Source organism: Hemicordylus capensis, chromosome 1 (assembly GCF_027244095.1).
Source record: "Hemicordylus capensis ecotype Gifberg chromosome 1, rHemCap1.1.pri, whole genome shotgun sequence".
In the NCBI taxonomy this organism is placed as follows: domain Eukaryota; kingdom Metazoa; phylum Chordata; class Lepidosauria; order Squamata; family Cordylidae; genus Hemicordylus; species Hemicordylus capensis.
Window position 1 is genome coordinate 430,414,245 of NC_069657.1, and position 27,635 is coordinate 430,441,879.

The 27,635-nt window shown below is 45.8% G+C and overlaps 1 protein-coding gene across 5 annotated transcripts in view; it reads left to right on the top strand.

The window, feature by feature from the left end:
* TTC7A (tetratricopeptide repeat domain 7A) overlaps window positions 1-27,635 on the top strand; it is a 291,532-nt gene that overhangs the window by 221,879 nt on the left and 42,018 nt on the right. For all 5 annotated transcript variants that reach the window (XM_053312732.1, XM_053312747.1, XM_053312738.1 and 2 more), the window contains one exon: window positions 10,207-10,409. In XM_053312732.1, the coding sequence (XP_053168707.1) occupies window positions 10,207-10,409 (203 nt within the window). The remainder of the gene's footprint in view (window positions 1-10,206; window positions 10,410-27,635) is intronic.

Below are 27,635 nucleotides of genomic sequence, written 5' to 3' on the forward strand. Positions count from 1 at the left end.
GACTGCAAGACTAATCCAAAACACCTTCTTTCAAAGGCCCAAGTGAAGTCTCTAGAAGCTTCAGCTTTTGTCTTTCCCCTTTTCAGAGAAGTTCTAACACATCTGGGGGACTTTGAGCCACACAATCAGCAGGCTTATTCATATGCATCAAAACCAGGCTGACTTATTAAAATATCTTGCTAAGTTGGGAACTAGATGAGAGTAACAGGAGGAATATTGCATAAGGTTATTATCATATTCGTCAATCTGTTAGCAACCAACAATAATTTCACTTGCAAACACACACACACACACACCAAGGGAGGAGGGAAACAAGTGGGATGGAGATATGGGCACTTCTAGGATACGGGAGCTGAAGAGCAGCACTTGCAAGCTTTTCAGCAGCTGCGAATCTGTGTGGGCCCATAAATATTCTTTAGTTGTAAGTAAGTAAGTAAATAAATAAATAAATAAAACAGAAAAATGAAACAAGATTGGATCTCAGTGAGAACAACAAAGCGTGTTTATGACAGTGGGACTTATTTAAACCCCAAGTACAGAGATAATCAATAAAAGACAAGTGTGGGTGGCTTAATTTGCATGGAGTTAAATTTTTTTTTTAATGATGTTGAAGAGCAGCTCTACGCCTTATTATTATTATTATTTTAAAAAACAAAACAGGATGACAGAGCCAGAAAGAGAAAGCAAGCAGCTGATGGGTTAGCAAAATGAACAGGGAAGGACAAGTAGCCAAAGAAGAAGAAAAATGGTATGACAAAAGGGGATTCTTTAAGCTTACAGCAAACATGTGCTTCCAAGAAATATAATTTTAGGCTCCTATTAGTCATTCATTCTGCTTTCCATTGAATCAGAAGCACCTCTAATCTATGAAACTAAATTACAGAGGATTCAGCAGAAATCAGACTGGAAGAATGAGGAGCAGTTTGAATCGGGGTTGGTCACCTAGGGAGAGTAAAAAAACACACCCAGGTGACCAATCAAGAAGAACTGTATACAAAAGAGCTAGTTTTCTTTATCTTTCAGGTCATCCATACGCTAAGTATGGGTGGGAAGCTAAACTAAACTTAGCTATGTATGGCTGGGAAGCTGTGAGGCTATTAAACCTGATCAACAAAGCTGCAGGCTACAGTAACCTCGGGAATGCCAATCTTTACGACTGTGGGCTGTTAATAAGCCATTACTTGAGTGGATGGCCTGGTCTATGCAGGGCAGAGGCTCACTCAAGCCAAAGATCTATTTGTTTGTTCATTTGTTTGATTTATATACCGCCCTCTGTAAAGTGGCTCAGGGCGGTTTACACTAAAATAAAAAATACATAACAAAATAAAAAAACAATTTAAAACAGATTAAAAGTCTCTCCTGAAGGCCTCCAAGGAAGACAATCCTCTTATACACATGCGGAGCGTGTTCTGCAACCTAGGGGTGAAAAGAGAGAAGGCCTTATCCAAGGTCGCTACCGGATGAAACCGGTGGCACCTGAAGACGGACTCCTCCTGATGATCTCAATGAGCCGGGGTGGGGATCTTGTAGAGAAAGATGCTCCATCAGGTAATCTGGACTGAAGCCATTCAGGGTAATAAGCAGCACTTTGTACTTTGTCCAGAAACATATCAGCAGCCAGTGCAACTGTTTGAGAACAGGCATAATGTGGTCTCTCTGGGATACCCCAGAAACCAATCTGGCTGCCGCATTTTGAACTAACTGAAGTTTCTGAACTACTTACAAAGGCAGTCCTACATAGAGAGCACTGCAGTAGTCCAACTTGGAGGTTACCAGCTGATGCATCACTGTTTCCAGTTGTCAAATCAGTCACAGCTGGTAAAAAGCGCTTCTGGACACAGTGAGGCACCAGGGGTCCAAGAGCACCTGGGTCCAAGAGCACTCCCAAGCTACAGACCTGTTCTTTTTGGAGGAGTGTTACTTCATCCAGACAGGAAGTTCTATCCTGTCTTGAAGTTTATGACTCACCAAAAATAAAATAAATATTATTTAAAATAAATATAAATATTATTTTTATTTTAAAAATTCAAATTATTATTTTATTTTAAAAATAAAATAAATATTATTTAAAATTAAAATAAAAAACACCTCCGACTTACTTGAATTCAGCCTATTATCCCTCATCTAACCCATTACTGCCTGTAGGTAGGCATATAAAGGGCTAATTCCATTTCCTGATACTGATGACAAGAAGAAATAGATTTTGGTATCATCAGCATATTGATAACACCCAGCATCAGATCCCCATATGACCTCACCCAGAGGTGTCATGTAGATGTTAAAAAGCACTGATGACAGAATGGAGCCCTGGGGGACTCCATATAGCAGCTCCTTTTTTGAAGAGCAACTGTCACCAAGCGCTACCATCTGAAATCTACCCGAGACACAGGAGCAGAGCCACTGTAGAACAGTGCCTCCTATCCCCACCTCCCTCAGGAGATCCAGAAGGATATCATGGTTGATGGTATCAAAAACCGCTGACAGATCCAAAAGAGTCACACGCCCTCTGTCAATTCCCTGGCGAAGGTCATCTATCAGGCCGAGTAAGGCCGTCTCAACCTGCAGTTCGCTTAACCTCAGCAAGCAATCTCCACTGGGTTTAGAGGCTTCCCCTGGCCTGCCACAATTTCCGGCAGCGAGCCGAGGGAAGGAGCTGCCGCACCAAGTGCAGTGGCTGCTCTAAGGAGAGCAGCCACCTCACTCATGGCGTGGGGCATCTTGGGATGCGGGAGGGAGCAGTCCTCCCACTCTTGCTGTCGCCATGCCGCCGCTCATGTGGGTGCGCAGTGCAGCAGAGGGCAGCATGGCCACTGCTCAACTGCTGGGGAAGGTAGGCGAGCTCCTGATCTGCTGTAAAGCATGTTCTCTGATATGTGGCCATCTTCAGTATGCAATCATCTTGCATACATGCCCAAGTACTGGAAGTTGATATTCTTGCAATGCTCAGTTCGAACCCAAGTGTCAAAGGGGGTGTGAGTGTGGGGTGTGTTTCCCATATTGTGTTTCACAAGAAGCCATATTGTGTTTCACCTAGTGTTTTTCTATATGCCTGGAGGTGGCTGTCTTCTCTGAGATCCTGGAGAGAAAAAGCAAGGAAGCTGAGATTTAGGGCTTTAATAAAAATTTCTGCCGCTGGTGATGGTGGTGATGTGCGTTCCATGTAAACACTTTTGGTGTTCTTTGACAGAAAATAACACCCTGGAGGCTGGCTGACTTAGGCAGTGTGCTGCTGAAAAGAAACAGAGGGTATGAGCTGAACATGAGCCTACTGTAGCTATGCTTGCAAAGAGGGTAATGGGCAATTCCAAGGGTTACAGAATCAGGCATGTTACCACTTTTCCAATTACTGTAACCATAAGCAGATTTTCAAGTTGATATTATATGTACCCCCTGGCAAGAGAACATCTCTTACTATAAGGCCAGATTTTTACAAAATTATAAAATATTACAGATAGGGTCTGAAATATGCAAAATGTGTTGGTAACAGAATCAGAATTTTTGGACATCACTTCTGATTTCATTACTGACATATTTTGCACATTTCAGACATTGTCTATAATATTTAAGGGTTTTGTAAAAACATGCCCTTATAGCAGAAGGTGTTCTTTTGCTAGTTGCTGTATATAATATCAACCTGAAAATGTGCTTATGGCTAGTCATTGAAAAAGTGGTAATGTGTTTGATTCTGCCGCTACCCTTGGAATTGCCTTTATGCCTTCTGCCATTGTGAGGATTTCAAGCCTTCCAGTTGCCCCTAAAGGAAACCAAGGCAGTGCCTTCATTTGGCACAAGATGTTAATACACAATGCACACACCCCTCCACAGCATTTTAAGCCCTAGTCTATAGGACCTCTCACTAGAGTTCACTCTCCCCATCAGCCAGCTTCACATGGCCGTGGCGTCTGAACCCACTGATCTTGTTTTTTCCTAGCCTACTGCCCTCAAATAAGATATGATCCATACCCAAAGTTTGAAGTAAGTTTCAGGTCTTGGCTTATTTGGGGCAAGTAGGCTAGAAGAAACCAAAATGAGTGGGTTAGGATGTCATGATTTACTAGAACATAGAGCAGAAGTGGACTCTCGGGTGGAGATGGAACAGGGAAGGAAGTGTGTGCTCCTGAGGCTCAGAGATATCGTGTAGTGCCTGGCTTCAACCAAGGCTCCATGTGACATCTGAACCAGCCCATTGCTAGAAGGAAAGGCCATCTTTTAAAGTTTTCTTGTAATAGTTTCTAGGGCAGTTCACACACTCAACATTAAGGTAGGAGAAGTCTCCTTCCCTAATTCGGGAGCTGTGCATGCTCCCATTTACTGATTGCGTGTCAGCATAAACCAAGCTGGAGGCTTGGAGCTTGATCGTGAACTAAGCCCCAGCTGGGTAGAATAGTTTTAATTCCAACCTTATTCTGAAGTGGGGGTGAAATCTGGTCAGGGTGTGCTCTTTCTGCCCAGCTGGGGCTTAGCTCAAGATCAAACTCCCAGCCTCTGACCTTGTTTTTAACTGGCACATGATTGGCAAACAGGAGCATGCATGGATCTCGAATTAAGGTAGGAGGCTTCTCCTACCCTCATGCTGATCATGTGAACTGCTCTTCCTCACCACCACCACCACCACCACCACCATTCCCTGTTACAGTTACATTCCAGATCCAGAATGCCCTCAAGAAAAGTGTACAGTATTCTTAATTTGAAGACCGATGGACAGTAATCCCTACAGACTTATGTATACCTTCACCCCCAAAACCTCAGTTAGCAGTAAGGAATTTGAAGCATTTTTTCCCCCATCCTGCTGCTTGTTACAAATACTAGGGCAATGCTTAATGGAGCCAACTCTTACATTAATAATCTAACTTCATAGCTGCTAGCCAAAGGTAGATCTACCAAGCAATGGAACAATAATACTTAATTTAAAAAATGCTTTCCCCCATAGCCATAAACAAGAATTACTGCATTTCTTTCAGTGTCAGATATTTCAATTTTATAGAGAGAGTTCAATAAAAACAAAATGTATTCTTCTGAAGGTTTTGTGAGGACTTAATAACAGTTGCATGTAGGGTATAATAAATCTTAGTGTCTACATTAACAAAAATTGATTGATAATGTCAGTAGGTTGCATTAGTATTCTTGTTCAATATTTCTCATTGTAAAAGGCAATAGAACAATTACTTCTTGTTGAGCAAAGTAAATAGTAGAGCAACCTCATTTTTATTAGTCCATTTTTCTTTTTTTTAAAAATTGATCTCCATCTACCTGTTACGCATTTGTGTGGTACAAACGAATACATATGAATAATATATTCTGCTAATGCTTTTAATATAAACTAACCTAAGTGGTCTCATTTCTGATACCCTGATTTTCTAAATATCCAGTTATGCAAAACTTCATTAAAGAAAATGAGGAAAAATATTTGCAACTCATATAGAACTGTCAAGATTCAATCAAGATTCAAACTGGAGTTGGGGAAGTCTCCGGGTGGGTGGGTGGTTGCCCCTTGTTCCTTGAGCCACATCTTGCACTGAGCAAGAAGAGGAAGAATGGAGCTAGCAATCTCACCATTGTTCAAATTACCTGGCCCTGGGGCATGGCTGCAGCTCAGTGGTAGAATACAAGTTCTGTGTGCAGAAGGACCTAGCTTTGATCTCTGCCCTCTCCAGGTGGGGTTGGGAAATACTCATCTGAACCCCTGGAGAGCTACCCTAGCAGCCATATCCAATAATCTTTCTCCCCAGTTGCTTACCAGGGAAGGAATCTACTGGCCTCCTCCTCGTGGCATTTCAGCACACCACTGCAAATCGCCGAAGGGCACTGTCGTGCAGGGGTCAGGTGATACAGGAGGCCAATGATGTTCCACTTAGGTACTTATAAAGCTCCTGACTTGGGCCTGACATCCTAATCTGAACAGGTTGTTGCTCAGAGACAGCAAGAAGTATTATTTTTATTTATGTATTTATTTATTTATTACATTTATATCCCGCTCTTCCTCCAAGGAGCCCAGAGCGGTGTACTACATACTTAGGTTTCTCTTTCACAACAGCCCTGTGAAGTAGGCTAGGCTGAGAGAGAAGTGACTGGCCCAGAGTCACCCAGCTAGTATCATGGCTGAATGGGGATTTGAACTCGGGTCTCCCCGGTCCTAGTCCAGCACTCTAACCACTACACCACGCTGGCTCCCACCAGTCAAGAGTATGGCTCTTGATTGCCTGCCTGATACCTGGCATAACTCCTTGTCCTCCCACCAGTGTGGAGAGATACTTGCTTGCCTCCAGCATGGCAGCCCTGACAATGACCTACTTTACTGGAGTCTAATGATTACTGTGAAAATATAGATTCTGAGAACTTAAGAGAAGTGCTATATCCATTCTTGCTGTTTATAGCATGTGCCACCCACTTCTCAGTGTCTCCTTGTTCCATCCTTTGTGATGCTGTGTACTTCCTAGCTTTGTAGCATTCCGTGTGGAAAGTGTTTTCACTTTGACTCTGCCAGGGGTGCCCTTTCCCCTGGACTTCTGGGTGGAGATCCAGTCCCCCACACCCCCTGGGGGCCCTCAAAGTTGCTTCCTCACCTGGCCATAGCAGGCAGCATACCTGCTCAGGGAGCGAGCACATGATGTGACACACACACGTGCCACATCTCACCACGCACAAGCAGCCAGGCAGCGCGTGAACCACAAGGGAGCGGAGGGAGCTGACGCTGCGACGTGAAGGAGCAGGGATCCAGTTGGGGCTGGCTGGGGTGTTTCTTGCACCTGGCCGGGAGGCGAGACTCACAGGGAGCCAGCAGTCACAGTGACTCTCTCCTCTCCTGTTCCGCTTAGAGGATCCTCAGTAGGGATGTGCACAAAAACGGTTTTTCCGGCTCAGATCAAATCTGAATCGGATTCAGATCCAGGACAGACTGGTTTTGTTTTGCCTCCCTCCGTACGGGGAACCGGTTCAGTTCAAAATCAAACTGGATCAGTTCCAGTTCGAAGCACTACCAGCAAAGGGGAATCTGGTGAGAAAATGTCCAATACGCATAGGAACGTAGGAAGCTGCCATATACTGAGTCAGACCATAGGTCCATCTTGCTCAGTATTGTCTACACGGACTGGCAGCAGCTTCTTCAAGGTTGCAGGCAGGAATCTCTCTCAGCCCTATCTTGGAGATGCCAGGGAAGGAACTTGGAACCTAAATGCTCTTCCCAGAGCATCTCCATCCCCAAAGGAGAATATCCTACAGTGCTCACACTTCTAGTCACCCTTTCATATGCAAGCAGGGTAGACCCTGCTTAGCTAAGGGGACAAGTCATGCTTGCTACCACAAGACCAGCTCTGCATGCGCAGAGGGTTGTTTTATTTTTTTTAAGGCCTCCCTGCATGTACAATGGCCTGAAATTTATTTATTTATTTGTTTGTTTCTTTATTGAATCTGTATACTGCCTAATACAAAAATCTGTAGGTGGTGTACAGATTTAAAAACAGGGTTCACGACAGAGAAGGCGCTCTCTTAAATACCCTGGACCTAAGCTGTTAAGGGCTTTATAGGTAATAGCTAGCACTTTGTATTTAATTAGGAAACATACAGTACAAGCAGCCGGTGCAGTTCTTTTAGAATCACTGTTATATGTTCCCTTTGGGTAAACCCAGAAACCGATCTGGCTGCTGCATTCTGTACCAATTGTAGTTTCCAAACTACATACAAAGGGAGCCCCACGTAGAGTGCTTTACAGTAGTCAAGCCTAGAGGTTACCAGCATATGTACCACCGTTTTAAGGTCACTAGTCTCCAAGAATGGACGTATCTGGTGTATCAGCTGAAGCTGATAAAAAGGACTCCTGGCCACAGCCTCAGCCTGAGAGACCAAGGAGAGTTTGGGATCCAGGAGCACTCTCAGACCACGAACCTGATCTTTTAGGGGGAGTGTAACCCCATCCAAAACAGGCAGCTCTAAACCATCTCTCAGATCCCGACCCCCTACAGACAGTACTTCCGTCTTCTTTGGATTCAACTTCTGTCTATTATCCCTCATCCAGCCCAATATCGTCTCCAAAAATGGGGCAAAGAAGAACTAAACCTGGCCAGAGCCAGCCCTGAGCACTGTGGGGGGAAGCCAGGAGGGGTAGGGGGAACCGCCTTAGCTGCCGGCAGCGGCAATACTTAGTACTTTTGACTGATTTTAATTCTTTTTTTAACCATCTAAGAAGCCCCCCCCCTCCCGCTGCTCATGGGGAATCCTCACCAGATTCCCCTTTGCTGGTAGGCCCCTGAACCAATCCAATCAGTTCAGTTCAGACCCGAACCGAGCCAGACCCGATTCAGTTCAAGGCTGAGCCACTTGAACCAAACTGGTTTGAGTGCAAGCCGGCTCAAATTTGAGCCAGTTCACATATCCCCACTCCACAGTGGTGGCACACTGGGAGGGGAGAGGTGGCAACAGCGGCCAGCCCAGCAGGCATGCACATCTGTGTGTGCCTCCCTTGCTGGTTGGGTTACCATTGCCATCCACACACCCTCAGCAATGTGTGAGTGAGAGCAACAGATAAACTGAGTCAGCTGAGTTCTCATGCTGTGGGTTGGGGTCTTGGAGTGAGTGTGTGTGTGTGTGTGTGTGTGTGTGTGTGAGAGAGAGAGAGAGAGAGAGAGAGAGAGAGAGAGAGAGAGAGAGAGAGAGTTTGCTGCTTCTGTTATTGTCTGTAGTCTGGGTATTTTGAGGGGGGGTGGCTAATTGTACTCAGTCCCAGCTTCTTTTCAATCCCCTCCCCCATCAAATAGAGAAATAGAAATAGATGTGGGGAAAATGTCTCAGTCCTCAACTATGGTTTGGGAAATTTTAAAATCTCATCCATTGTTTGCAAGGCACCTCCATTAACCCACGTGTTTAAAATACAGTGTGTGTCATGGGGTGTATGTGTGTGTAGGGCAATGATGCTTATCTGGCAGCAGGGGGGAGGGGAGGGGAGGCCTCTAGGTCCAGGCTCCAAAATTACCAAGCTGCACCTCTGGACTCTGCAGTTGCCAAGCGGTGTCACTAAGCATGTGCTGTAGCTTTTTCAGGGCTAGGGCGAAGGCTAGGGCAAGGCTGAGTGGCAGAGAGCATTTGCTTTGCATGCATACACAAGTTCCTTGGTTCAATCCCTACCCTCTCCAACCAAAAGGGGTGATCGCATCCCAGATACCAGGGCTATGGCAGGGAAACCAAGTTCCTGAAGAGCTGCTGCCAGCCATGGGGCACAGTGATCCGACTAGGGTAGGGCAGGTTCATATGTCCACAAGGAGAAATGCATAGCCCAGTTGATCTTCACTATTTTTCAGGTAGGGACCAATTTTGCAACAAACAAACAATCAAACAAAACAAAAAGCCACCCACCCCCAAAAACCTTCACTGTAAGAGCCTTTCCCCACTGTGCTGACCTCTGCACAGTGCTGCACTTTCCTCAGTCCTGGGAGGGCCCATTGAGAGAGACAAAACCCTCAATGGAGAAAGCTCTGGGAAAGGCCTTCCCAGCACTCTGTGCACAGCTTCCAAGATGGGACAGGGGCCCAAGAGGGCTCCATTTCCCTTAAAGGAAACCCGCCAGCGCTGGGCAAAGCATCACACTGCACAGTCGGAAGGGTCGTCTCGGCACGATGCCCGGGGACTGTGCAGATTATTCAGCTTTGCCTGAAGCTTCATACAGGCCCAATAACAATTAGTGAGGGGGCCACACTTAAGGTTAATGTGGGTTGTCACTGGCCCACAGGCCTTACAGTGAAGAACATTGGCATAGTCCTTGAACACTGGTAGTGAATAGATGCCCTTGAGTGCATGTTTTGGTGTGGGGAGAGGGGTCAGAAAAGGCTGTGCCCCACCAAAAGAAAAAAGAAAAAGGAGAAAAAGAAAGAAAGAAAGAAAGAAAGCTGTGGGTGGGATGGGGTGGGGGAACCCAGGTTTATTAAACTTGTTTTTAAAATCCCATTTTCTTTCCTCACTTATTTTATATGGACCGAACAAGGGATTCATTGTGTAGCCAGCCAGCCAGCCCCTGTTATGGAGTCCTTAAAATATACAATTCCCCAGACAGCACATTTTCAAATGCGTATGTCACTAACAGCTTCATTTTTTCCTGCCACACAGCAGCTCATTCTTGGGTTACTAACATTCTCGACATTTCGGAGTGGTGCTGTCCAGCATAAAGATGAGGAGCCCCCATTTACATAAAGTGCATTCTTTTTGGGTTTTGTTTTGCAGCTGAACTCTTCCTGGAACAACAGCATCTCAAAGAAGCCGGCTTCTGTATCCAGGAGGCAGCGAGTCTCTTTCCCACATCTCACAGTGTGCTGTACATGCGTGGGAGGCTCGCCGAGATGAACGGCAGCTTGGAGGAGGCTAAGCAATTGTATGATGAAGCACTAACAGTGAATCCAAATGGAGTGGAAATCATGAACTGCTTGGTGAGTGTGTGCTAGGGCTCTCCTAAAGGTTGACGTCCTTGTAATTTCATAGGGAGTGCTCTGCTGTTCTGGTTGTGGGTGCAGTTCTGGCAGAACTGCTCACCGACCGCTCCCATTCTCATGAAATCTATTCTGGAATGTAGGGTCCATGAACTGAGAATGGATAGTTCTTTCCTGGAAAGCTCTGCATCCTTGCCTGGGCTGTAGTGGATCCTCCTGGTGATTAATGCTTTGTGGATGTAGTGATCCAAGGTTGCTGGTTGAAGCAGCAAACACTCTGCTGTGTTCGTTGAGGGACCAAATCAGCCCCGAACATTTGCTACTGGGAATTTTTCAATTTTTCAAGGGACATAGGAAGCTGCCATATACTGAGTCAGACCATTGGTCTATCTAGCTCACTATTGTCTTCACAGACTGTCAGCGGCTTCTCCAAGCTTGCAGGCAGGAATCTCTCTCAGCCCTATCTTGGGAGAAGGCAGGGAGGGACCTTGGAACCTTCTGCTCCTCCCAGAGCGGCTCCATCCCCTGAGTGGAATATCTTACCGTGCTCACACTTCTAGTCTCCCATTCATATGCAATTAGGGCGGACCCTGCTTAGCTAAGGGGCAAGTCATGCTTGCTACCACAAGACCAGCTGCAGCCTCACTCTTATTTCATGTCAGCCTAGAGCTGGCATGACTGCACCTGTGGGTGGGCAGCCAGCAGGGGAGGTTAGCCCCAGTGCTCACGTTCACACAGGAGCTACAGTAGGGCAGTGGTTGGGAATTAGAAAGGCCTGGGACTAGTATGCGCTCTGCCATCAGCTAACTTGGTGGCCTTACGCAACTCTCTATTCTCCCAACCTCCTCTAGGCAAAAATGATGCTGACTTATCTTATAGGGCTGGTGTATAGATTCCTGAGAGAACGTCTATAAAATGCAAAGCTTTGTTATTATATTTAAGAACGTAAGAGGAGCTCTGCTGAATCAGACTGGAGGCCCACTGAATCCAACATCCAGCTTCCTGCAGCGGCCAACCAGATGCTTTTAGGAAGCCCATGGGCAGAGGGTGTAAAGGCAGTCGTCTTCCTCTGCTGTTGCTCCTCAGCAAATCATATTCTGGGGGTTTCATTAGCCGTTGTGATTAGCAGCCATTGGTAGACCTGTCCTTCATGAATTTCTCTCATCCCCTTTTAAAACGATTGAAGCTAGAAGCTCTCACCATTTCCGGTGGCAGCAAATATCATACATTAGCGATACACTACGTGAAGTTGTTCTTCCTTTGGTCTATTCGGAATCAGTTTCCTCAAGTGACCATAGCTCACTTCACACATCCAGGCCTCCATGCATTGAATGGATGCACAGCGGAGTGGGTAGCATCTTAACGGCAGGCTTTCCTCCACCTGCCGTGTGTGCGCTCCATTGCACGTCTGCAGTGTACCTATACACATGCAAGAATATGCACACGGCCGTCCCTCCACACCATCAGGAGCTCTGCCTTAGGGTTCCTCATCACACAGAAAAGTGCTTGCATCCATGCATAGGCATCTTGCAGACATGCAGTGGAATTGATGTGCGGGGTGGGGAGGAGCCTGTCTTTCTTCCCTGCTCCCTCCGTAGGTACATTCCAGAATGATAAGTGTCTATAGCAGGGCAGCCCATATAGACCAGGCTGGCAGGTGGGCGGTAGATGAGCTGCAGGTGCTGCTGATTCCCTCTCTCCTCTTGCCCACGGCTACGTTAACCCCAGGTGCACAGGCTGGTTATTCACCCGGTTCCCCTACCAGGCAAATAACCATCCTGCTTGTCTGAGGTTAAAACAGCGGTGGGCGAAATGAGGTAGAACAGGGTGTCCAGGGAGAGGAGAGCAGGAACAAGCCTCATCTGTGGCTCATCCCCGCTCACCCATATGGGTCTAGCCCTCCCTCCCCGCCATATTCTAATTCAAACAAAGCTCAAGGCAGCTTCCAAGATAAAAACCACAATTAATTTATCCTGTAACAAATGGACTGTCTGCTGAGGGCTCTTAAGTTCTAGTATTAGTAGACAGAGAGAAAAGAATTCATCCTTTGATTGTTTTCTGTCCACTGCTTCCAGAGACGTTTTCTTGCTGAACAAGTTGTCTTTCCGGAGTTAGAAATGATCCTTTCTGCACGGGCATTAGAGCCTTGTTGTTGAACTTGGAATGTTAGCTGTCATCTGACGGTTCCCATCCACTTCCACAGCAGACTCCCCTTGTATGCGGGGCTGTTTGTCCATGGTCTTTTCAGCACTCATTAGTGCAGGATTCATCCATCTCCCCTGAGGCTGTCAGGCCTTTATTTGAAAAAATCCAGTTTGAAACTGCATGGCTGATTTGAAGCAGAGGGCACAAAGCTAACGTCAAACCAACTTGTTGGCATATTGATTCCTTAAAGCATTTTGTTTGTTGTGTTTTGCTTTTAATGAGGGCAAAAACAAAGATGTTCTAAACAAACACATTTGGGATTATGTCCAAGTGTATTTAGACATGCAGGGACAAATTTCAGAGTGATCAGCATCCCGACTATCTTGTATCCATGCAGTGAAAGGATACCAAGCCACAGCAGTGGCGTCCTTGCTTCAAAAGCACAGGGGATTTTCGCTGATCTCCCCTTCCCCAAGAAATGCTCTGAGCAACTTGGAAGTACACCCCTGAAGGCTGTGTAGTCCTCAGGGACATATTCCAGATTTCATATTTTTGGATTCTGCTTCCAAAGTGGGGACACTACCACTGTGACTGAGCACCCTTTAACAGCACAGATATAGCATTAGTCAGGATCTCCACTAGAGTGTGTATGCATCTTGTTGGGAGAGGGAATTGATCCTCTTTGCAATACTATGCAATGTTCCCCCAACTGGTCGATTCCACCTCCACTCCCACTTTCAGCTTAAAGGATCCTGTTTTGAGGGAGGGACTCATAAAAGGTCGGGAGGGTGATAGAAGTGGGACAGAACAAATTGGCGCTGCTGCTGCTATTGCAGCCCCACAGCTTGAGCCTTTAAGCATTCTCTTTGGAGGGGGTGTGATGGCTCTTTGCAGTCTTGGCTCCATGGACCTGGCTCTAGAGAGAGCGTTGTTTGCCACAGTCTCTCTGCTTGGAACAGAAAACATGTATTCATCTCCAGAACTCAAGGTGCTCAAGAGTCTGAAGCAACACCAGGGCCCTCTCATCTGTGGCCCTCAAAACCAGCAAAGAAGTTTGTGCTGGGCCAAGGCGTCTCCAAGTTGGGTCCCCAGATGTTGCTGGATGACAACTCCAATCATGCCCAGCCACAATGGCCTTGGCTGGGGAGTGGCTGGGGATGATGGAAGTTGTTGTCCAACAACATATGGGGACCCAACTTGGAGAACCTCTGTGCTAGGCTGAAGCTGAACACTGCTCTGCTGCCAAAGCCCACTGCCCATGGCCCACGTGAGTTTGTGAGCTTCTGGGAGGGTTTTTCTGCCCCCAAATAGGATTTTCTTACATACCTACAAGGTCCCCCCACTTGTGGGGACCCATTCCTTCCTTGCCTCCTACCCCCTTTTGCCACCCAGTGCATCTCCATGTAGCATATGTGGGGTGGGGGGAGCTGGTCTTGTGGTAGCAAGCTCTTTGCTAGGCAGGGTCCACCCTGGTTTGCATTTGAAGGGCAGACTACATGTGTGAGCACTGGAAGATATTCCCCTTAGGGGACGGGACTGCTCTGGAAAGAGTATCTGCATGCTCATGTGCAGAAGGTTCCAAGTTCCCTCTCTGGCTTCTCCAAACTAGAGCTGAGAGATGTTCCTGCCTGCAACCTTGGAGAAGCTGCTGCCAGTCTGTGTAGACAATACGGAGCTAGATGGGCCAATGGTCTGATTCAGTATAAGGCAGCTTCCTAGGTTCCATATCCAGTTTTAAATGGAGGGAATGATCTGGATCCCCAGAATCAGCTCTCATCTTGTGTGTTTGTTCTTTACTCGTTGTTAATGGGTGGCGGCATCACATGGACATTTCAAGGACAAGTCTGACTAGCTGTTCAGAATGGGATCTGCAAGGCAACTGCAACATGAAACTGCCCTGCCCTGCCCTGCCCTGCCCTGCCGATAGCAAAACTCACCTTTGGCTTACCTGGTTGGCAGTAATATTATTAATTAGTGGTGAACATATAAATGCATCTAAAATAATTATTTACTTATGCTACTTATTCAGTTATGCTTTACTGGAATCAGTGTTGCATGGATCTTACAGTGAGGAATACCACACCTATTTTCCAAAGAGGCAAATTTCCACGTTCTGTTTTACTATGTTTGCAAAAGATGCATGAACAGAAATGTTGCAAGTGGATATTACAGCTATCATCATTGTCTTGCTTTCCCTGTGTCCCAAGGGTAGAATTTGCAGTTGTTTCCCCCCCCCCTTGATTATATTTGCATTCCTGTGCAAATTCAGTGGCAAAAGAACAAGATCAGTGCTGTTGTTATAGTGCTGCTCTTTAGAGCCAGTTCTGAAATTACTGGAGCAAAGTGCCTGCTAGTCTCCCATGGCTCCTGCCCATACTGCTCTGGTATCATTTGAGCATGTAGCGTATATGAAAGGGGTTGAAAACATGATCACTTCCTGTCCCCAGGAGGGGCAGTGGTCCCAAGGACATTGTTGGGACCACTGCCACATGATCTCCAGGATTCAGATCATACCAAAGAAATGTGTGGGAGCAATCACGAGTGGATTATATCCATGTTGTTCCTGTATATAAGGAATGAGCTGTATATAAGGAGACTGAATCCAATTTTTTTTCATTGCCTCTGTTGACCAAAGGAGAGCTGGTCTTGTGGTAGCAAGCATGACTAAGCTAAGCAGGATCTGCCCTGGTTGCATATGAAAGGGAGACTTGATGTGTGAGCACTGTAAGATATTCCCCTCGGGGGCTGGAGCCACTCTGGGAAGAGCAGAAGGTTCTGACTTCCCTCCCTGGCTTCTCCAAGATAGGACTGAGAGAGATTCCTGCCTGTAACCTTGGAGAAGCCACTGCCCGTCTGAGCTAGATGGACCTATGGTCTGACTCAGTATATGTCAGCTTCCTATGTCCCTATGACCATCTGCCCAGGCATTGAAAAATCAAGTCGTTTGGTAAAAACACACCAGGCGGCAACCCTGGGTATATCATATAACCAGGGTTGCCACCTCTTTTTTCTAGCAGGTCTCTGTTCTTTCAACAGCTGCATAGCAGGCAGAAACGGAATAGGTAGAACTTTTCACATTGCTGCATCTTCCACCTGGGGAAAACTTCATTTGCTGTGTTTCTGCCTGTTGTACAGTGGTTAACATCACAGGTGATCATCTCCTCCAATCTTTATCCCCCTGTCCTGCAAAAAAGGATGAAGTCTCATAAACAAAAGCAACATACAAGCAAAGCGTCATTACCTCTTGCCACAATATCCTCCAGGTATTCAGAGAAAGGATGGGCAGATGCACTGATGACAATATTTAGAGCTTTAATGCTGTTACTAGTATATCTTGGAAGAAGCATTGCATTGATGGGCAAACTCCTCCTGGCTCAATGTGCAGTAGGCTCAGTAACTGCAAGCCTCCCCAGTATGCATTGGGGCAGGAGTGGGGGGGATTGTGTGTTTTCCTAGAGCTGTCTCCCAGTTTGCCATGTTGGCACATGCACGCTGATAGTCCTGTGTGCATTCACTTGGGTGTTGTTCTCAGAACCAGCCATGACGGGCAGCTGCTTGGAAATTTATGTTCTCCTTCCTGCCATGCCAAACCATACACACCCAGGGAGAAGAGAGAGTTTTAACTCTGGATGGAGACAGTGGTGTTTGTGAGAAACAACTGAGAATATTGACCCAAATAGAGAGAAGATACCAAACAACAGGGATGCTTTGCTGGATGGTCTAGTCATGTCATTCACAGCAATCAATGAGAGTTCTGTCTCAAGTAAGGGCTTAACATTGCAGAACTTCTGTGCATATGCCTGCAAAGCCACTGGTTTGGGAGGCCTGGTCTACAGTGTTTGTCATGCCCGATTACCCCCACCTTGTTTTACATTCCAAGCCAAAGAAGAATTTCTCAAGCAAATGACAGAATACATAATTCAGAATACATCTGAGCATGACATTGCAAAATCAACTTGAGGAATTCTCTGCCACAAGATGTGGTGACAGCCAACAACCTAGATGGCTTTAAGAGGGGATTGGATAACTGCATGGAGGAGAGGTCTATTGACGGCTACTAGTCAGAGGGCTAGAGGCCACCTCCAGCCTCAAAGGCAGGGTGCTTCTGAGTACCAGTTGCAGGAGAGTAACAGCAGGGGGGAGGGCATGCCCTCAACTCTTGCCTGTAGGCTTCCAGCAGCATCTGGTGGGCCACTGTGTGATACAGGATGCTGGGCTAGATGGGCCTCCTTGGGCCTGATCCAACAGGGCTGTTCTTATGTTTTTATGTTCTAAACCAAGTCATTGTGAAATTTTGTCAACATCATTCCTGTAATTACACATGTGCAGTGCAAGGGGTTAGGAGAAAGTCTTCATCTTTGGGGAAGGTGGCTGCAGAAACGCAGCCATGCTTCTGATCCAGTCAGGCAAAAGCTAGAAAGCTGTAGTTCAAATGCTTAACAACAGATACAAAAGAATTAATTGAATAATTAATGTGATTAAGCAACTAATGCCTTGGTAGCAGTCAAAACAGTGTCTGTGATTAATTGTCTCTGGGCAGGCATGTGTGGCTATTATCCATTTGCTTTGGCCACTGATTGCTGCTCCTTAAATGACAGAGAATGTACTCTTTTCTCTTCCAGTCATGACGTAGCTGCCCATCAACAGTCAAATAGGAGGTTGGTGGAGACAGTACAAGGCCGTCATGGCTGTGATGTTCAGAGCCAGCCAGATGAAGTAGTGGAGTAGCAAATATAGAAGGATGAGATTGGGGACCAAAGCTAGTGAGAGTTAGTGAGGCATAACAGCTGAGATTGTGAACTGTGGGGAAATCCCCAGTTCCAGTCTAACTCAGCTGTGATTTCAATCTATTGCTGCTATTATTTATATCCTGCTTTTCAACCAAAAGGTTCTCAAAGTGGCTTACATAGAAAAAGAAGAAGATGGTTCCCTGTCCCCAAAGGACTCACAGTCTAAAAAGAAACACAAGGCAGATCCCACCCACAGCAACTGGAGAGAAGCTGTGCTGGGGTTGAGTAGAGCCGGTTGCTTTTCCCCTGCTTGACATAAAGCAAATCACCACCTTGAAAGGTGCCTCTTTGCCCAGTGAGCCCTAGGCAAGACTCTCAGCCTCACCCACCCCAAATCTTGCGTGGGGGATACCGGCCTACTGTACAAGAATGTAAGATTTACTGAGATAGTGTGCATGAAGCACTTTGACCACAAAATATGTAAAATGCTAAGAACAAATAATGAGACATTTGGATGCTTGCATTAATGACAAAAGGAGCAGTTGAGGAGCTCCCAGAGGTCAATCTATGCTTGACTGCATTCTTTCCCACCAGCTTTCCATGTACCCTTAAAACGATACACTCTCAGTCCCTCTAAACATTCAGGGTTTGCTTGCTAATAATATCTTACCCTCAACATAGGTCAGCCACTGACAACAATGATCCCTTGTCAAATTCTTCTTCATTACCATGTATTATTTTATTTTATTATTATTATTACATTTTATATCCCGCTCTTCCTCCAAGGAGCCCAGAGCGGTGTACTACATACTTAGGTTTCTCCTAACAACAACCCTGTGGAGTAGGTTAGGCTAAGAGAGAAGTGACTTACCCAGAGTCACCCAGCTAGTATCATGGCTGAATGGGGATTTGAACTCAGGTCTCCCCGGTCCTAGTCCAGCACTCTAACTACTACACCACGCTGGCTCTTGTAGGATGTTCCAGCATCCTGTATCACACAGTGACCAACCAGATGTAGAATCATTTACCCCATATTCCCCAGCCCCACCAGCAACCGCCAGTGATGGATGCGGAAACACACAATGGGATGACATCACAATATAGGGAAATGGTTAGGGATGTGCACAGAACCACGGAGAAGTGGTCTGGCACTGGGGGGAGTTTGTCTTTAAGGGGGGTGGTAGTACTTACCCCCACCACCACTCCTCCCCCTCCAGCGCTGGACTTTCCAAAAAAGTTATTGGGGCGGCAGAGTTCCTCCCTGCCGCCCCTGCCCCCGTTGTTGTCTTCAAAGAGTTAAAGTAGAAAGAGCTGGCGCCACACATGCGCCCTTCGCGGCACGCGTGCTCGTCTCCGCCGCTGGCGCGCGCTCGCCACAAAGGGCGCATGCGTGGCGCCAGCTCTTTCTACTTTAACTCTTTGCAGACAACGACGGGGGCAGGGGCGGCAGGGATGAACTCTGCCGCCCCAAGAACGTTTTTGGAAAGTCCAGCACCGGAGGGGAAAGAGCGGCAGCGGGGGGGGAGTACTACCGCCCCCCCCCAAAGACACACTCCCGCCGGAATTCCGGACCAGTCTGGAGGCCTTTTGTACGGCCCCGGACCAGTCCATGAACACCACTAGAACTGGTTGTATTTCTTCCGGTACAAGATTCTGTTTCCAGATAGCATTTTTGGCAGCAACCCCCATATGAAGCCCAGTGTATAGTTTCACATTCAGGTGTGTGCAAACAGTACAGTTCTTCACAGGACTGTGCCTCCTCATGAGGGGACCCAGTTGTTCAAAAACACTGCTATGTGGCACTAGGGTTGCCATATACTTGCTATCTAAATCCAGGCTATCCAAATCCAGGCATGCTAATTTGCATATTATGTAAATTGGCTTGCAAATAATTTTTATGTTATGCAAATTAGCAGCTGCCTTTTCCAGTTGACTTGTATTTGCTCTGGACAATAGTTAGGGAATATCTCTTTGCCTGACCATTTTCCTGAGCATTAAACACCCAGACTTTATATCCCAACACTTTCTAATATAGAAACTCAGTTTTTAACATTGTCTAATGAGCTGTGTGGAGTGCTGGCATAGATTTCTTACCAACTGCAGACTACCATCTGACTCCATTTCCCAATACCTGAATAAGGTATTTATTTGTTTAAATATGCTAATTTAAATATGCAATTTATTGGTGAAGGTGAAGATCATTAAAGCTCATGCTGAGGAGCAGTGCTGATTCTGAGTGCATTTTCATTGCCACTAAATTCTACTATTGACCCTACAAAAGTGGCATTAGGGATTAAGGCTTTCATGCTTAAGCCTTGTCATGGTCACTATTTACATCCTGAGATAAATACTATCTCATTTTGATGTTACAATGTAACACCAAAATGTCTGTAGGCTTTAAAAAGAGCAGGGAGAACTCGTGTGGCTTAAAGCAAAATTTAAAAACACACAAAACCAAAATAATATCTATAGAAAATAAATGAAGACTACACAAAGTTTGACATATTAACAGCAGCAATAAAACAAAAAAGTACAGCTTTTCAGTTAAGGCTGCAATTCTGTACACACTTACTTGAGAGGAGATCTGACTGAAACCAGCTGTGCTTATTTCTAAGTAGGCATGCATAGAATGTCAAGCCAAAGTCCTTACACATTACAATACACCGCCTGGTAGGCAGGCAGTGATTTACATAAAAAGCAAGCTATCCTCTCAACTGCCCAATAGAGATCCCCTTCTGATTAAAAAAACAAGGCAAAATTCCTCAGGGGATTACTGTACTTGTGAACCTCCCAGCTAGCTTCCTGTGCTTTACCTGCCTTAATCCAAGTCCAGTGGTTGAGCCACATTTTCCTCCATAACTCCACTTCTACAAGGGCTAGAACTTAGCTTCCTCCCCCCCGCCCTTTTTTTTTTAAAGGAAGCTGAAATTGAAGGGAATCCGGGTGGGCTAAGCAATCTGGGAAACATGCTTAAAATCCAGGTACTACCCAGAAAATTGGGGGACATGGCAACTGTATGCAGAAAGCTGATGTCGGGTGGGGAGAACTAAGGCCCAAACTAGACCAAGAGGCTATTCACATATCCGCTGGAAAGCAGGCTAAGGGAGCCCAGCCCGCTTTCCAGAGGTCGTGTGCTGCAATGGGAGCCATGATGCAGCTCCCGTCAGTAAACCTCACTAAAAACAAAAACCTGTTCAATGAGGTTAGTGGATCAAGCACGCTGCTAACCCCGTCCCCTTGGTTGTGAGTCGCCATGGTGCAGCTCCGTGCTTCAGCGACTCATGAGGAGACACCCCCCCCGACCTGGAGGCTCCAACAAGCCCCCCGGCACAGGGGTCTCCCCGGTATTCCCCACGCACGGGGCTTCCTGGGACTTCCAGGGGCCGGATGGCCCCCAATCCCTGCTGCCCTAACTAGCTCCATGACGGAGCCGGAAATCGTGTGGGCAGCCAATTTGGCTGCCTAGGGACGGCTCAGAATGGTCAAATACTAGATCAGGTGTTAGAAGACTAAAAGAGCAGAAGCAATGGTTAAGAACAATTAAGTTGGGCATTCTGTTGCCATTCGGTCAGACTGGGCAACCAAGCCGAGAGCCAACCAGGACTCTACTGGTTCTTCAGGTCACCTGGACTGCAAAGCTGCAATACCGGCTCCAGCCATTATATGGTTGGCCCTGTAGAAATCAGGCTGATAATTGCATCTGCCTAGGGGGCGGTGTCGGAAATATGGCATCTGAGTCCTCCTGCTAGAGTTCCCAGTTTGAAACCCCCAGTGCCTTTCACATAATTAGCTTCAATATTTTGAGAAAATTGATTTTGCCGTGAAGTTTGCTAGCAAAAATTATGAATGTTTTGATTCATTATATTATGCAAATAAATCTTTTTTCTGTCAAAACAAATCTTTTGAAAGGGGGCTGTTTAATACCTTTCTTAACTTGTTCATGGCTGCTATATATTCCTACATCGGAATCAAATTAATTTCTTGGAGTTTTGAAAATCACAGCCTATTCCTAATGCTGTTTGTTTTTGTTTTTCTCATGAAAAACACTTGGATTCCCAAGTCACTTGGATTCCCCATCTGATCGTATCTGCCGGTCTTCTGAAACAAATTCAGAAAATCGTTTTCTATAAGGATGTCAGACAACAGCTTCCTTTGTTCCCTCTGTACTTTTAAACAGTCCTCCAATGATTCAGTGAAAAACAGATTAACATACACATAGAGGCTGTTCTCATGAGCAGTCAGGCCCAGGCTTGGCTACCCGTGAGAACCTCTGGGATCCACATGGATCCCAGCGCTGCTACAGTGCTAAACCCAGCTTTCAAGCCCGGCTTTTAGCCGGGGTTAATGGAGCGAGCGCTCTGTTAACCCAGGCGCCAGTGCGAGTTGCTTGCAACCCGTGCTGACACAGAGACAGGTGCCTAGAGTGCCCGTCCCCCAGGAGAATCCTCCAATGCACCGTGTTCCTTGCACGGTACATTGTGGGATTCCCCACAACCTCCAGAACGTAACACTGGTCACTGCTGCAGCGTTCATGTGTGTGGCAGCATGGTGTAGCTGGGACCAGTCTGGGATTGTCTGCAGGGAAGGTTGGCTTAGCCCTGCCTTCCCCCTGCCTCTCTGCCCACATAATTGTGTGAAAGACTCCTTAGACTTTCTAGCTTTGTCAGACTCAAACCTTCACAACAATTTCTGGCCCGTAGAGCTTCACGGTGAGAGAAAGAGCACAGCCAAACTATCCAACTCTATATGATCAATTAATAAAAAGGTGAAGGGCTGTGTGAGTCTAAGGTATTTAATTTTTTAAAGCCTTTGCATACCACCCATCAAAACATATTTTCCAGGTCAGTTCAGAATAAAAGGTTATCATTGTATTGTACTAAGAATATAATTTTTTAAATATCCGATACATACAGGTGGATCTCATTATTTGTGGGGGTTCTGTTCCTTCTGATTTCCATGGATAACGAAACAGCAGATAACGAGACCTTAAGTCAATGGCAATTGGGGGGTTAGGTTCCTGGAGGGCAAAAACGCATAAAGTACTGTGTTATGCTCTTCAGGTGTCCAGCAATGCCCTGAGTTCTGAATTCTGCTGATTTTCCATGAAAAAACCACAGGGATTTTTTTTTTTAACAAAGAGCTACAAAATGGCTTCTTTGAGCAAAATGGTGGCCAAAAATGGCTTTGGAGGTCATTTCCGGCCACCTAGGAACCACAGATAAGTGGATTTTTGCCTTTTTTTCCACCGGCGCATACTGAGGTCATCGCCCGACCGCAGGTACATGAAACCACGGGTGTCAGAACCACCTGTGACGAGGTCCACCTTGTACTGTAACACAGTAATTAAAATAGGAATAAAAGCAAAGGATAGTCAACATATTTGCAGTCCAAGGCCAGACTTGCACAACTACTAATCCACCTACCTGAGTGTAGCCATGTATGGTGGCCTAGCTAGGGTTGAATCAGTCCCCTAATTATGTGGCCTGCCATTGACTGCAGTTGCCCTCCACTGCAGCTTGGAGTAGAGGAGAGCCAATCTTCAGTAGCAAACATGAATTGTCCCCTTTGCTAAGTAAGGGTTGCCTTGGTTTGCACTTGGATGAGTGACTAGATGTGAACACCATCTAAGATATCCCCTTTAGGGTATGGGGTCATAACTCAGTGGAAGAGCAGGAGAGCTAGTCTTGTAGTAGCAAGTATGATTTGTCCCCTTAGCTAAGCAGGGTCTGCCCTGGTTGCATATGAATGGGATACTAGAAGTCTGAGCACTGTAAGATATTCCCCTCAGGGGATGGAGCTGCTTTGGGAAGAGCAGAAGGTTCCAAGTTCCCTCTCTGGCTTCTCCAAGCTAGGGCTGAGAGAGATTCCTGCCTGCAACCTTGGAGAAGCTGCTGCCAGTCTGTGAAGACAATACTGAGCTAGATGGACCTATGGTCTGACTCAGTATATGGCAGCTTCCTATGTTCCTATGTTGCATGCAGAAGGTCCCAGGTTCAATCCCTGGCATTCCTCCTACCTGAAACCTTGGAGAGCCACTGCCAGTTAGTGTAAGCAATACTGAGCTAGATGGACCAATGGTCTGACTCCGTTTAAGGCAGTTTCCTATCTTCCGATGTCTAGCACCTGCCCGGCCACAATACATGACAAGTGGGCTGCATTCAAGCTTTGTGGCTCACAAATTATGCTGTGAGTTTCCAACCCAAATTATAGACATGTGCACGTTCTCTTTCTACGTAGGTACAGCTGAAGCAACAAAGCATTATGATTCATTTACCTATGAAATAAAAGAATAGTGAGGTGGGTCTATAACTGAAAACAGGCTGAAATGAATTCCATCCTCTCTCAGGATTTCTTCTTCTTCTTTTTCAAAGCAATCTGCACTTGCTCAACTGCAGTGTCCTGCCTGCCTTCCAGTCATCCATCATACTGATAAATTGTCTCTGCAGTGCTGTGAGGGAAAGGGAGAGCAGAAGCAGATGTAAATTCTAAGGCATTAACAGCAGGGCTGCTTCATTCTAGGTAATAGGGCACAGTAATGCATGAGGGGAGGAAATACGGGGTTTTGGTGTGTGAGTTTTTCCCTCCTTGGGAAAAATGAAGGGTTAGAGTTAGAGCACTTGACACTGACACTGAATTTTGTGACTTTGTAGTGTCAGTGGAAGCCACCTAATGGGGCAGTGGGGAAATGACTTGACTAGCAAGCCAGAGGTTGCCACTTCGAATACCCACTAGTATGTTTCCCAGACTATGGGAAATGCCTATTTAACAATAAATAAACAATAAATAAATAAATTTCACAGAGACAACCCACTAGCATTTCCTGTTTCCTCAGTTCCATGTGACTTTAAAAGCTGCCCTATGAGAAATGAGCTGCGATAGGTGTTTTACCTTATTGGACTAGCACACGATAGTTGCAACCATAACATCACAACCATGACTATGTGCATAAACCTTTAGGCCAGGGTTTTTTTACTGGAGTTCCATGGGGTAGATTAAGTTAGTTCATGGAATATCTTCACTGCACTGAATTGAATGTGCTTCCTGGTGGGCTAGAATACAGTTCTTGAAAATAACTATCCTGGCAACCTATTTCTCTCTCTCATTTTTACTGGAGTTTTATTGGGGGGGGTTATATAATTGGGGTGAGGGTCTATGGATAATACTTGAGTATCTGGGGGGCCTGTAAGTGCAAAAATGTTAAGAACCTCTGCTTTAGGAACATCAAACAGCAGCTGATTACATTGTAATCCAACATTTTAATGAGTCAGCTTCTTCCCTCTTTCCAAACAATTCTTACTCATTACTTTTTCCACATGATTTAAACTGCCAACTAATTTCAGGTTGTCCTTAATTTTGTCAAAAGCTCAGGCAATATTCAAAGTAACATTACCTGAGAATTGTGCTTGCTGTTGTAGAGTTCTGTTTTTGGTGGCTTTCCAAGGTGATTTATTGACTTGCATCCTGGCCAGAATGCTGTCATGAATGTAAAATGTTGGCTCATCTTATTGGCCAGCCTCTGGTGAAGTGCAGTGCAGTTTGTCATTCTTTAAAGACAAATTATTTGGGGTGGGAGTTGCTTTAATTGTGAATCACAATATAGACAGAGACATTGAGCCAAAAGAGGTCATTCATCCTAACAGTTCAGTCATATTGGCAATAAACACCAAGCCAAGATAAATAGGATTTTCTATTTGAATGTACAGTATTTGCCCGGCAGAAAATGACATGAACTTCCTATTTACACATACAGTTTAAAAAAGAAGTTAATTTACCCTTTTGAGAAGAATACGGGACAAATGAAATACCTGAGTGAACCTTGTGAAAGTTAGATAGTAAAAACTAAAACTAAGCTGAAATTACTTCTTGGTTTTGCATTCACTTTTGCGTCAAAAAAGTTGTGAAAATATTTGAAATATTTTAGTGCTTCTCTGCACAGACATCCAGTCTGCCACTGCACTAATGCCAGCATGTTGCACTAATATAAGTATGTTCCACCAGCTCATTCTGCTAAGTCAGGAGCTTCTGTTCCAGACCAGTGTTGCACTGGTTCAACTAGGTGCCCTTGCACAACCTGTGGTGCGCCCCCTGCTGTGAAACCTCTTCCTTAGTCCGTATATTTTACAGAGAATTATGCAAAGCTATCCTTGTTTTACAAGGACAATGCTTGCACAAGTCAACCAAGAGTGCAAGAGACTGAGCCATTTTGAACATCCGCTCAGCTATGTGACCTTCTTCCATGTGTGTAGCTTTGTTCATTGCATTGCAATGTTAGCCTGGATGTCATCCACTGTTTTCTTTCTTTCTTGCCCTCATGATCCTCAAATCTGATTGGGTGTGGTAACCCTTGAGTAGGATGACATCATAGCAGATGCACCATTGTGACATCAGCTGCAAAATTACTGTATTTACCTGAATCCAAGACTAGGTTTTCCCCCAATTCAAGTAAATTTGGGTACATGGGCCACACAACCACTTAAATTACACCATTCTGTGACCAAATGAGGCTACATCCTGAATGTCTTGTAGCTGCTAAACACACACACACACACACACACACCTTAACGAGTTAGGAGGAAAAGCCATCCTACCCAGCTCCCATCTCACAGACAATCATGTCCCTCCCCCATCCAACCTAGGTTTTCACTAACACATGACCAAAAATCGGGACTGTGCACAGTTCCCAAAGCTGGGTAGGATGCTTGTCCTACCCTATTTACAGTCATGTGAACAGCCCTTTTGTATGCCACATTCTGATGCCCTTTGTTACACCTTGAAAGTAAGCCCATGGCACAATAACACAAGCCCATGGCTATCAAGGGTTGTTAAGTGACTACCAGACAGCTTTTGCCAAGTCCACACACTGGCTTACCTAGGGCACAGTGCCCTGCTGAGTGAAGAATGGGGCGCATTAGCTGGCTCCATGTGAGTCCAAACCCTAACCTCCCTTCAACCGAGCTCGTACACCCTCTGCAGCTCCTAAGAACTGCATCATCACTGCACTGAAAAGCCTCCCATTGGGAATAATGGGAGGCTCCTTGCTGCAGTGATGATGCCATTGTTAGTAGTGATGGAGCCCCTGCGAGCACAGGAGAAGTAAACTGACACAGATGGAGCCAACTGTTCTTGGATCAGCTGCGCTACGTGTAAGCCACCTTAAGAACATAAGAACAGCCCTGCTGGATCAGGCCCAAGGCCTATCTAGTCCAGCATCCTGTTTCATGCAGTGACCCACCAGATGCCTCTGAGAAGTCCAGAGGCAAGAGGTGAGGGCAGGCCTTCTCTCTTGCTGTTGCTCCCCTGCAACTGGTATTGAGTGGCATCTTGCCTCTGAGGCTGGAGGTGTGACCTTATTTTGTCACACAAGAATATTTACAAGCAATTCATAGGAATATTCACAGCACAACTGGATCAGGACAGGGGAGTGTCCACTCGGTTGCCTTGGAAGGGGAATTAATCCCCTCTTTCCTTAAAGCGTCTATCCCCTTGCAAACAGTGTTGCAACTTTTCACAAAGGGATGCACATCAGCAAAAAATGGGTTGCTGAGGGGGAAGGGAGGGGGGATTATCTGGAGACAAAAATGCTGGGCGGAGGGATGCATCCTGGTATTTTGGCTCAGCACTAGTTCTGAACTATTTCACTAGACAAAGCACTGGGTAAAAATCAGAAATCTAAAGGTTCTCAAAAAAGCAAGAGCTTCCCCAGAGGTAGCTTTACCTGGTCCTTGGGGGGTGGGGGTGGCTATCAATGTTAATCAAAATATGAGAAAAATGCTTGCTCATTATTTCACTTGGAAGAAAAACGAAGCAGTCCCCGTATGTATTTTGCATACATTGCTTTGTGTTTGTTTCCCATATCTATTCTGAAAGGCCAGTCTGCTTCCTGAGGGGATCTTTTTAAAAGCACGTTCATTCTTCAGCCCCTCATCTGCAAATTAATTATTTCCTATCATCCAAGTCTCATATGCTCCATACGCATGAAGCTCAAACTGCTCCTCAGACTGCTGCCTGGAGAATAGATTGGCCCTTTGGAATACAGACATTGGTCAGACCTGTCCTAAAAGATAAAGGAAGAAAATAGTATGGAATCACACTTGGTCCCCCACCCCTACTCCCGGAAATGAATCAGTTCTTGATTGTGCATAAGGGCAGAAAAGCAACGTTGGTAGGAAGAGGATTAGTTAGCCTTTGAATTAATGCAGAGAGAGACAGAGAGAGAGCGCACCTGAGAGAAGAGTGCGCAGCATACCACAGCTTCCACAGATGCTCCCAGCACACATCAGCGCATGAATCCCCATGTCATTAAAATTCAGGTCTGTGCATCTATATTCCTTAGAGGCATGAACCACGTTGT